The sequence below is a fragment of the Hibiscus syriacus genome, unplaced genomic scaffold (assembly GCF_006381635.1).
Source record: "Hibiscus syriacus cultivar Baekdansim isolate YM2019G1 unplaced genomic scaffold, ASM638163v2 tig00110174_pilon, whole genome shotgun sequence".
In the NCBI taxonomy this organism is placed as follows: domain Eukaryota; kingdom Viridiplantae; phylum Streptophyta; class Magnoliopsida; order Malvales; family Malvaceae; genus Hibiscus; species Hibiscus syriacus.
In genome coordinates, this window is record NW_024062612.1 from 372807 (window position 1) to 384495 (window position 11689).

General features: G+C 35.7%; 1 protein-coding gene across 1 annotated transcript; it reads right to left on the reverse strand.

The window, feature by feature from the left end:
• Positions 1-8786: 8786 nt before the first annotated feature.
• LOC120216858 (VQ motif-containing protein 1-like) lies at positions 8787-9307 on the reverse strand. Its single transcript, XM_039214143.1, has one exon. It carries the CDS (start codon positions 9153-9155, stop codon positions 8838-8840), a length of 318 nt encoding a protein of 105 aa, XP_039070074.1. The 5' UTR covers positions 9156-9307; the 3' UTR covers positions 8787-8837.
• Positions 9308-11689: the final 2382 nt, after the last annotated feature.

Below are 11689 nucleotides of genomic sequence, written 5' to 3' on the forward strand. Positions count from 1 at the left end.
AGATGACTTTTGCCTGGAGGTCCATCTCTCCCAGCTGCCTCACAACGTCGCTTAACTGATTCATGGTTTCACGGATCACATGATTGACGTTTGTCTTCCAGTCTCTAAAGTTATCATTTGAGTTTTGCCATTGCAGCCTGGTGCCTTGGACGGTACGTTCGAGACCAGCGATTTGTGTCTGGCAACTTCGTAAGGCAGCCTCTAAATCATGAATCTTCTTTTACAAAACAGCGCTCTCCTCGAGGCCAACCCTTTGATCCGTTGGACAATGCTGACTATTTTCTTTAAATAAGGAACTTTCAAGCTGCATAACATAGGCACTGTACTCTTCATTCTTTGCCTTGGCTCGAGCTAACTCTTCCTCATGCCTTGATTCCATTTCATGCATCTCTTGATTGAGTATCTCTATTAGCTCGTTCTTTGCTCCGCACCTTTGTATCCAAGGAATACTTCATCCTGTTTGCCTTGGAGCACACTCTCCCGATGTTGCCTTTCTAATTTTAGCTCCTCTTTGCTTTGCCTCTTCTCAGTTTCGATCTCGTCGATCTTTTGCTTTCTAATCTCAAGTTCAAGTTGCATGCTATTTGTCTTCATTCTGAGTTCTCAATATTAGCCTGCAACTCTTCTTCTCGATTCTTGCTCAAGGTGTACCTTTGTCTTAACTCTTTAGCCTCTGTCCTTTCGCTCTTCAGTGCCCTAACCCAGGACCTTCTCTTGGACTCAAGTTCTTGATTTATTTTCTTCTTCTCTGCCTCTTCTTCTCTGACTCGGCGTTCTCTTTCAGCTCTGACGTCTCTAACTCGACGATCCCTCTCAGCCCGGAGCTCCAACCGCTTCTGTTCTGAAGTTCTCCCTAGGCCAACAATTCTCTGTGCTCGACTCATCTTTTGGTAATCGCTATGTAAACTAGTGAGATTAGCCTCGACTTCATCATTTCTCTTGTGCATAAGCTCAAACTGTGTATTATAGAACCCCCTATCGATGTCCAACATGAAATTCTTTTGTCTAAGGGCCTCACACTCTGCTTCTTTCCTGGCGATTTTCGCTTCGAATTCACTCTTCAGTATCTCCAACTTAGACGGTACGTATTTAAACTGTGCTTCCAAAGGAATTACTTGATCATAATACGCCAAAGGAATGATATCATTCTTTCGCACTGCTCTCCATGCCACGTAATCTGGTGTCAGCATGACCTCAGCTGCTACCAAATCAGTTCTAAAGGTTGACCTCCATGCCTCTGACATTGCACGAACAATTTTCTTGTAGTGATCTCCACAGTACACAAATTCAGATGTCTTTAGACCGGATGTAGCTGGGACGAATTGGCGTACCCCAAATTGCCTTAGTACCATCAGTGGTACGTAGCCTACTCCACTCCATAACCCTAATAAGGTTACCCAATCAGAATCCCCGCATTTGTACAACACATCCACAAAAGCTAACCAGGGGACACGCCACACTATATCATGCTCCTGTAGATTTCTGAAGAGTGAAACCCAATCCTTCCTGGTGAGATGATCTGGCCACTCTTTAGTGAAGAAATCCTTTAAGGGTGAATAGGCTGTAGAAAACCAAAGACTATACTCTCGGTCAATCTTCCAGAAGTGACTGTGTATCCAAACAGTAAGCAACTGGACACACCCGGTGAAGCGGCTACTCTCAGCTCTACTACAAGTGCTAAGTGCTCTAAATGTTTCGGCCAAAACTGCAGGGACATGATTCACCTTCCTTTCCAAACGCTCGAATAGATCGACCCATGCGGCTTCCACATGATAAAGAACTTTCGGGAAAATCATCAAACCATAAATTCCCAAGGCGAGCATCTCCATGCTCTTCTCGATATCGCTATGCTTGACGATAAGCTCTTTGAGGCATGACCAAGGGAAGCAATCGGACTCTCCTTTCTTTTGGATTCGATCAACAACCCACTTCTCTCCCATTCCAGTAATCCTTGCGAGCTTGCTCTTGAAGGATTGTGTTCTTGAGGCCTTTGAGTAGATCCGGTCCAAGTGTACCGTCTCGAAATGAAATAAGGAGGTGTATTCTTCTAACGTGGAAGTCATGTCTTCCTTGTTGAAAGTGAAGCAGCTATATGTGGGATTCCAAAACTGGATGAGAGCCTTGATTAGGGGCTCGTTTACTTTCATGTACAATAGAAGGGCGATGTCACAATACTTTTTCCAGAAAGAGTACTTCACATCAGAATTCCAACTTTCCCAAATTTCGCGTAACTCTTGCAAATCGTTTTGCTTTAGACTGACCGGACCAACCTCTGGTTGTACTGATATGTAACTTGCAGTCAAACTGTCGCCTTTCTTCCTCTGAGTTTCCTCGGACCACAACCGTACTTCTGCATTATCCACTTCCTTGTTATGAAAGCTCTTGTCCATTTTATGATCGCCTTCTACTTTTATGACCACATCGTGAACCAATACCTTTCTTCATGAATGATGATACAATGCAACAATAATAAATAAAACATAAAACACAAACAAAAATAAAACTATGTTAGTATATACAATGAATAGTCGAAGAATAAATAAACAACATGAAGATAGAAAATATATACATCCTAAACCTTATTCGCATGGTATCTACCCAACATGGTATCTATCCAATTATGCTTTAGTAGATCCTACCCAACATGATATCTACCCACATGCTTTGTTGCTCACAAAAAATCCTAACCGCATGGTATCTAATTCGCATGCTTATTCGAAAAATAAACCTAACCACATGATCTCTAGTTCACATACTTTTTGCAAAAATAAATAAATTCGAGGGAAATGTTAGAATGAGTTTCCCCTTTGTTTCTGCGTACAGAGATTCAATATAAAACAGGCAGAGTTTCGGTGTCATTAAAAAGGGTCCTCGAATTGTCCTTTGCTGGTGCTCCCTTGAGCTTGCCAGACCCTCGATCCTCACCCATTGTAGGCTTAAAATGGATCAAGTTCAATTTGAGAGGATACATTTCCCTATATCCATGCGAGGAAACTCAATGTTTCCGCGTAGACATAAGGCATGTACCCCAGAGGTTACTAGTTAAAGCCCATGCGGAGAGAAATAATTTTTCTCACGTAAGCGTAGCTTTCACCCCTACCTAACGGGACAGAGCACAGTTAGAAGGCTCTAAATATTAAAGGTTTACATCAACAGTGGGGAAACTCATAATCCCTTGCCTCGATCCAAGAAAAACAATAGACTAAAGTGAAAGTCAGAAAACTGAAACATGTAGATCACACATTAGTACAACTATTTATTCATTAACCAAATCACAAATTAAAATGCAAACAAAAAATTTAAAACAAACTAGGGATAAAAAACCAAATTAAAACGAATTTATAATTTTCGTTGGCAAAGACAATTAATTAATCGACAATCGACCTGACTCTCTAAAAGTCCCCAACGGAGTTGCCAAGCTGTCAATACGATTTTTTTCAAGTGGGGGAGTGGGGTATTGGAAACCACATCATCTTTAATTATTCTCTTTTCAATTGAATTTTAATTAAAAACAATGCAATTTTAGAAAACCTCTCGTTTCGAAAAAAAATTGGAAATTCCATTACGATAAAAATATATGGTTCGAGGAGTCGCCACCAATCTTTGATTAGGGTGTGATTGGGCACCCAAAAAAGTTGTCATTTTAAATAAAAATTAATTTTAATTAAAATGATAAATTTACAGTCTACGTCACCAAAATCCAAGTCGGGAGTCGGTTACGTGTGGGGAAGGATTAGCACCCCCACAACGCCCTAAATCGGTACCTAGTCGATTAATTAATGTATTTGCAACGAATTTCACAAGTTCGAGTTTAATTTGATTAATGATCCCTTTGAACAACAAAAATGCTAATTTTATAACATTAAAAAACAACGAGATAAGTTAAATTAAAATTACCAAGTCATTAGAAAGATAAAGGATATTCGATTATTTAAAAATATCGAGACCAGATCTTTAGGTGAGTTCTAACGATCTTTTCTCAAATAATTTAAATAGCCGAATATTTCTTTTTCTTTCATTCCAAATTTTAAAGTGATAGATCCAAATTTAATTAGGCGTTACTGACGGGATACAATTTTAATTTAAAATTGTCAAAACAACTCTCTAGTAAGTTGAGAGAAGCCATTCCGACAGTTTTAAATTAAAAATATATTACCCTTAATCCAATTATGTAGCAAGAGTCGAATCATGCACGTGAGGCTATAATGCGAATCATACAAAGTGATGTTAATGCAAAGATTAATTAAATATGCGATTAAAGTAAATGAATTCAACATACTTATAAAAATAAATTACACCTACATCTATGCGAATTACAGGCTCAAAATAATATGCATGCATACACTTAAAATAAATCTAAATTAACCTAAAATATTAAACAATGGACTAAAATAAAAAAGTTAAACAACATGTTCATTTTCATAAAAAATCCATTTTCATGTACTGCAATCATAATATAACCCAAAATATTGCATAGGACTAAATTGAAGGTTTTCCAAATTACATATCCAATGTATAAACAACATCAAAATAGCCCTAACATGATTCTGGATTAAAATGTAACACGCTGGAAATTACGAGGCGAAATTAACATTATAATAAAGTTGGATTTAGGGACCAACATGCAACGGGTTGAACTTACTGGACCTCACACACGATTAACCCAACCATCCCAAAACACGGACAGCTCCCACCCCGCAAAACGCAGCCGTTTCACACCCTCGCGAGACTACGCCGTTTTGGCGTCTCAATATGTAGAATATTAGGGTAAAATTTTAGGCCCTAACTCATTTTTCCTCTTAACCCTGGCCGGATACCCCGCCGTTTCCTCTCAAATCCCTCTCTTCTCTCTTCGCTTAACCCTACGCGAAAGTCGAGCCTCCGTCGCCTCCGCCGTAGCAACCGCCATGGTTGCTACCTCCATGCGGCCCCGACGAGAACACCTCCTCTCCGAAAAAACCCAAAACCAAAGGGGCTAAACTAAACCCTTACCTTACTGCTAAACCACGCGACCCTAGCCCCGTTACCCGGTCGAACTATGACCAAACCTGTACTGAACCCTTCAAATCCCTAAAGCCCGAGACCTAAAACCAACATGCACGACTCGAAATCAATGGGAGATGAAAAGTTTTACCTTCTCACAGACGGGTATTGATTCCTAGTGACGAAAGCTACTGGATCGGAAGGGTAAGTCTCTTTTGCTTTCGTTTTGTTCTCTGGTTGTTGATGAATGATCTTCTGGGTATTTCGTTTGTGTGTTCTTTTGGGTTGTATTTTGTTTTTTTTATGATTGAGAAATTTTCGTTTTTATTTTTTTTTGTTCTTCTCTGTTGCTGATGACCGAGAGAGCCCGTTACCCCCCTTCCTTTCGTTATTTCTAGTTGATCTCCTCTTCTCTAGTTTTGTTTTCGTCTGTTTCTTCTCTCGTTTGGTGCGCTTGCAGGCTCTGGAACGAGTAGGTCACGGGCACAAGCTGGTCACGGGGCTTCAGCAGCCTGGGCACGGGCGATGGGGAACGGCCCGAGGGACTTCACGTGGGTAGCACTCGGTTGGTTCACACACTGTCTTGGAGTTCTGAGTGCGTTGGGAGCCGTTGGATCACCTCCGATCTAACGGTGGAGGCTTCTGGGAGGATTTAGAGTCGTTGGATCATGAAGACAGATCCAACGGTGGAGGCTTAGCTGCGCATGAAGATGGTGACAGGAAACCCTAACGGGTCTAGGCTGTCCTCAAATGGGCTGTAATATTGGGCTGCTATTTTGGGCTTGAGCCTGTTGTATTTTAATGTAGGCCTGTAAAAATAAAATATTTAGTGCATTTTTAATTGTTTAGTTATTTAAATACCTACTGTATATATATATATATATATATATATATATATATATATATATATAATAACTAAATAACACCAAACTTAAAATTATAACAACAAATAATAATAATAGAACCTAAATTAAGTTTGAATAACAACCCGGACAAATCGAACATCTACATATTAAAAACGAAACCATTATTTCATGGAAGGGAAAGAGAAGGGGATGGCTGATGAATCAATAGTAGTTTCACATGCATATGTTTGCCCAATAACATGCTTCTTCCCATGGATACCCAACATTAGGTATAATCTGGCTTTAAAATGTATGAATCATTACCCAAATTTTCAAAGGGTGCGTAGGTGACTGTTGAATCCATTTTACTTTGAAAAGGGAAGCATTTCCTTGTAACAAAGACTATCGAGATAAGATAAGACGATCAAAAAATAAATTGAAAGCAAGAATGGACATTTGGTTAAACAAATGATTTAGGTATTCATTGTCATGTAGCTCTTTATAAAATGGTTGTCCCTTGTTCCCATATGTAATGGGGTAAGGGGGAGGTAAGATAGTAGGCTAGGTTGATAACATCTTCCGTAGGAGACCTCCAAATTATGAAATGCCCTCCATGGACTCAATCCCACAACCTCAAGGTTAAGAACCTTGTGTTCTACCAACTGAGTTGAATGGTCATTTATGGTAGCTCTTTATGTTAAGTTCAAACTAAAACAATTCTCTGTATCAGTTACTTTTCATTGGCAGGTTCTAACCTCAAGGCAGCAGTGGTGGCTTTTTACAGCCACTTCCCTGTCATTTTTTTATTCTTTTTCAGTTGATCATTATCTAATTTTATTAGTTTTAAGTTGTATTTTAACATATTTATAATAACATTTTCTTTTGATTTTTTTCCTAGTAAAGGGTATTATGGCTATAAGTGCTTTTGGACTTTCAGTGTATATTTCTTTTATTGGTATTCTTCTAGGTTTGTGGTTCTACATGATTTCTTGGTTTGGTTACTTTCCCGATGCCTAGTTTCTTGGTTCGTTTGTATATGACATTTCTTTGGTTGTCGAATATCTATGTTGGATGGGATTTCAATTAAGGGGAGATTGGTTTTTCATTCGTCCGCTTTGGATATTTTTCAGGTTTTTCTCTACTTTTGGTGCTCGATGATGTTGGAGTGATCCGTTTCTATATATCGTTGGATAACTGTTTATGTTTTTGCTTATCAGACTATCACTGGTCGATCACTGTTATATTTTTACTTATGATAATCATGAATGAATTTGTCTAATTATCAGTTTTTGTCCATTTTACTACCTAAACTTTCAATTTTTTCAAAATCATACCTAACGTTTAGTTTTCATTTTATTTTAGTACGCCATTGTTAAAAACTTAACACGTTTAGTACCTACACTATCAGTTTTGGTCCGTTTTAGTACCTAATTTAAATATTTTCAAAATATAATGTTAAACTTTAAACGAGAGTACTAAAATGAAACAAAAACTAAACTTTTTTGGCAATAGGGTACTAAAATGAAATAAAAACTAAATTTTAGGTATGATTTTGAAAAATCAAAAGTTTAAATACTAAAACAAACTAAAACTAATAATTTAAGTACTAAATGCATCATTTACCCATGAGTATATCATAGTTATACTTAAAAAAATATTCTTTAAAAAATATCTTATCTTATTTTGCTTAACTTGAAGAAAGTCAGTAAGTAGCCCAATATTTGGTTGTTGGTACGTTGGGCCAGCGTTAAGCTAAATGGGTCAAAGGTCTTCAAGTTTTGGGCTTATCCCTCTCCAGAAATATAATCATTTACAGTTTCTGGGGAATGCTGTAAGTATTTTACTTGAATAATGTAACAAAGTACGTTGAGCGACTTGGATTCTGAGTGAGCTTTTAAATATGATATTTTGCATTTAAAATTCGTTTTAGATTATTATTTAATTAATTTTTAATAGATTGAAATGCTTTAATAATTCATATACTTGTATTACATTCATGATGCTGTTTACTTTCATATATGATGCGATAATAGTAGTTAATGTATTGTATGTTTAAACAAATTTTAAATACTTAATTTTTTTATTATATTGATATATTTTATAGAAAATACTTATATATTTATGTTTTTTGCATAGTGTTTTTATGCAATATTTGACATGTTTGAAAGTTATATGATAAGTCGTTTATTACATAAATATTTAATTTAATTCAAATAACAATGTGTTTGGTAGACTTGTTATTTATATTGGTATTAACTATCATGTATGTGAGAATATGTATTAAACATCATTTTAATCGTAATTGATATTAAATTTTAATTTTGACGTCGATAATTTCTCTTCTAAAAAAATTATCTTTTCTAAAGCCGAAGAAATGCATTAGATTTTGTTACTTATTCAGATTTAATGGTTTAATTCCCTTTTAATTGGAATTCAATAGATGAATGGTGAGAAATAATAAATATATTATTTTTAAGATAAAAATAAATAACACATATTAATTCATATACTATGTGCATTAGAATATATTTCTATTAGTCGATTAATAGATAAAAAATCATTGATTAATTATTATACCAAAATAAAATAAAATATTAATAAATCTGTATTGTTTCTATAATATTTGTATACAATATTTCTCAATGGTATTCATATACTATGTTGTTGGTATCTAAATTAGATTAAAAGAATATCGTTGACTGCCGGGTTTTACTAGGAAGGAGAGGTGTAGCTTGAAAGCTAGAACCAAAATGCACCACGTATTTTCTCATACATGCCGTGGAGTCTGGAATCGCCACTCATTTCTTCAATCGCAGCAGCAATTACAATTTTCTTAGAACCGTACAAGCTCAAACAAAGGAAAACCATTCTTTGTATAGGGGAGTAGATGGAGAAATAAAAATCTTTAAATTGAACTAACAACTTCATAATTATTTATAAAAAAAGATATTTTCAGGACATCAAATAATTATCAAGCGGTAGTAAAACAAAAAGAATGCAAATCATTAGCTAGTCAGTCCACAGCCATTTCAACTCGTCCACCGGCGGCGCCTCCAAGATCATTGTATCCAAATCTTTAAAAGAATAGCCCTTGGTTAACACGGAAGCACCACCACCACCGATGCTCGGCGTGGCAGTGCTCCATGACCTCTCAGCTGCAACCTTTGTTTGGGGTTTTAAAGCGGAAAATGAACTCTCCCCAATCCATGAAACGCAACAATCCTTGCCTGTAAGCTTTTGAACTACAGATTTGAAGCTGTGGGGGTCTGTTTCAACGTACTGAGTATCAATTAGAACTACCTTAACATATTCACCCCTAGCCGCCATTAGAAAGGAAGAAAGAAACTAATATTCCTTTGCTTTAGATGTATGTTGCAAGTTGTAATGTGGGTTAGAGGGGATGGTTTTATAGAGGCCAAAACAAGAGGGGACCAAAAGGGCGAGATGTGACTTTCGGACAGTTCTCGGAGAAATGAAAGCAAGTTAGTTGACTGGGAAATCAAATCAAAACGCCTTTGGTTTGTAAAGCAAAGGGGGAAGATCAAATTAGCAAGTCTTCGTCAAAGCACGCTTGCAAGGAATTGTCAAGTATTTTCTTTTTTATATAGGGTCCCTTAAATCGTACAATAATTCAAAGACGATGCCGGAGCCAGACACGTTAATCAAGTTGGCAATATGATGTATACAATGCAATTAGTTCTCCACACTTTTATAGTTTATTTGTTTTAACAATCATCTTTCATGTTATATTTATAATTATTCGTATACACATAAAATATTAAATATTTATTTTTCTGCAATTTAGACAAAAGCTAAGCAGTTCAATGAATGTTGAATATTTGAGTCATGGTAAATAGAGTACTGATATAATAAAAAAAATTGGTTCAGTTCTTTTTATTATATATACTCCTGGGTAAACTATTTTATAATATCTCTGTGTGTATATTAGTTCAAAAAAAGTGACTCATAATCTTATTTATTTTTTTATAAGTGAAACTGTCTTCTTTTATCAAATTGATGACAACTTGCCCAGTGGGTGCAGACCGCACACCCCAGCACCAAGTTTCTCTGAACCTACATTAGAGCGGTTTCCGCAATGATAGGATAATCCAATTCTTATAATTTTTAATTGTAACCCATGTTTTGTTGCACCCTTAATTTGCTGGGTGGGGGGGGGGGGGAATTGTATGAAGTTTTCACTTTTACCCTATGATATGACATGATGCTGTATGACCAGGGATTGACCTATAATTTCCCCTAAAATTTAAAAATTTATGTATTTTCTATTGAAAATATGTTTTCATCTCCTATAATATTATAAGTTCAAGTTTGCCCTCTGAAATTTTATAAGTTCAAATTTATCCTTCTAACATAAAATCATGCGCCAATCCATGTGTATGTCTGTATGACCATAGGTTTTTTCATATTATGTTCTAGCACTATCTGTTTTTAAAATTATTGTTTTGGCAGTTTTTCTATTAGTGTTGGTGGTTAATTGTAGGTGGTTTTTATTTTTTTTTTCTATCTTTTTGTATCATACATATTTTTTATTTTTAATAATTTTGTCTTCATGGCACGATTTTTTTGTCTTTATAATATGTTTTTCTCTGTCTTTTGGCACGTTTTCAATGTTTTCTATCGGTTGTTTGACTGTTCTTTTATTTATTTCTTTATGGGTTGAATTTGACATTGCATCAATTGATCAACACGACACTTATTTATTATCATGTTGATCTATCCTACTTTGGACCATCGGATGAATTTGGATATGCAGTTTGTGATGCTCGACTCTGATTTACGATTGTCGATGGTCTTTCAGTTGCTTGATCAAATGTTATGGTTTGTTTGTTGATACAATTAGATCTATTCGCATATTTATTTTGTTCGAGTCTTTTAGATGAGTTTTTAACATTTCTTTGTATGATCCTTATATGATCTTAATATATTAGTTTTGTGACAATAATTAAAAAAATCTTAATTATATGTTTAGTTTACACTTAAAATCATAGCTTGTCATTACAATTTTAACTTTTTCTTTTCTAATAAAACTAGCAATTTCTATTTACAGTGAAAAAAATATTGTTTTTGCTTAATATATTTTCTAACTTATATCAATTCCAGCCTTCCACTTCATATGTCTATATGTTAGGAATCAATGAAGCTCAAATTGATCAACCAAATAATTTGCCAAGAGAGGGTGAATTGGCTTTTTGAGTTTAGGGAGTAAGGAGTATAAAGATGAAACAATTTGCACAAGGGTTTATAGTGATTCGACTTCTCAACCAAGTCTACATCTGCTACCTAAGCTCCTTACTTAGGATTTTCTAACAAATCCACTAATTTGTTCTTTCTTTTTCCAGGACAAAGAGATAACCTTTACAACTCCCTAGCTTTTCAAAGGCTAAACTAGAACCAAACCCCTTTACAAAGGTTAAAAGAAATTTAAACAAGAAAACCTCATAAAAGGTATGCGTTTACAAGAATTAAGCTCACAAGAAAACAATAGAAAGATTTGCAATGAGCTCAAAAACACTTATGTACAAGAGAAAAATAAGAGTGAAAAAGATTTTCTCTTGATCTCTATTGCTTAGATAGGTGTTGTCCTACCTTCTTCAAGTGTGCTCAACTTGTTTTATATGTTGGAATGAGTTTGTGGTCATTTCTAGCCGTTGGGATGTTTTGGAGCCGTTGGGGATTAATTTTCTGCAAAATAAAACTGCCCAGAACAGGGAGTATCTATACTCCTTTCACGAGTATCGGTACTACCTTTATAATATTTAAATAAACTAGTCGTTGAAGACCGTTGGGTTTGACCAGTATCGATACTATGCTTCATGATATCGATACCACTGTGTAAAGTA

Bases quoted from the DNA above. Each gene is read 5' to 3' on its own strand.
- LOC120216858 (XM_039214143.1), bottom strand. From the start codon at position 9,155: ATGGCGGCTAGGGGTGAATATGTTAAGGTAGTTCTAATTGATACTCAG.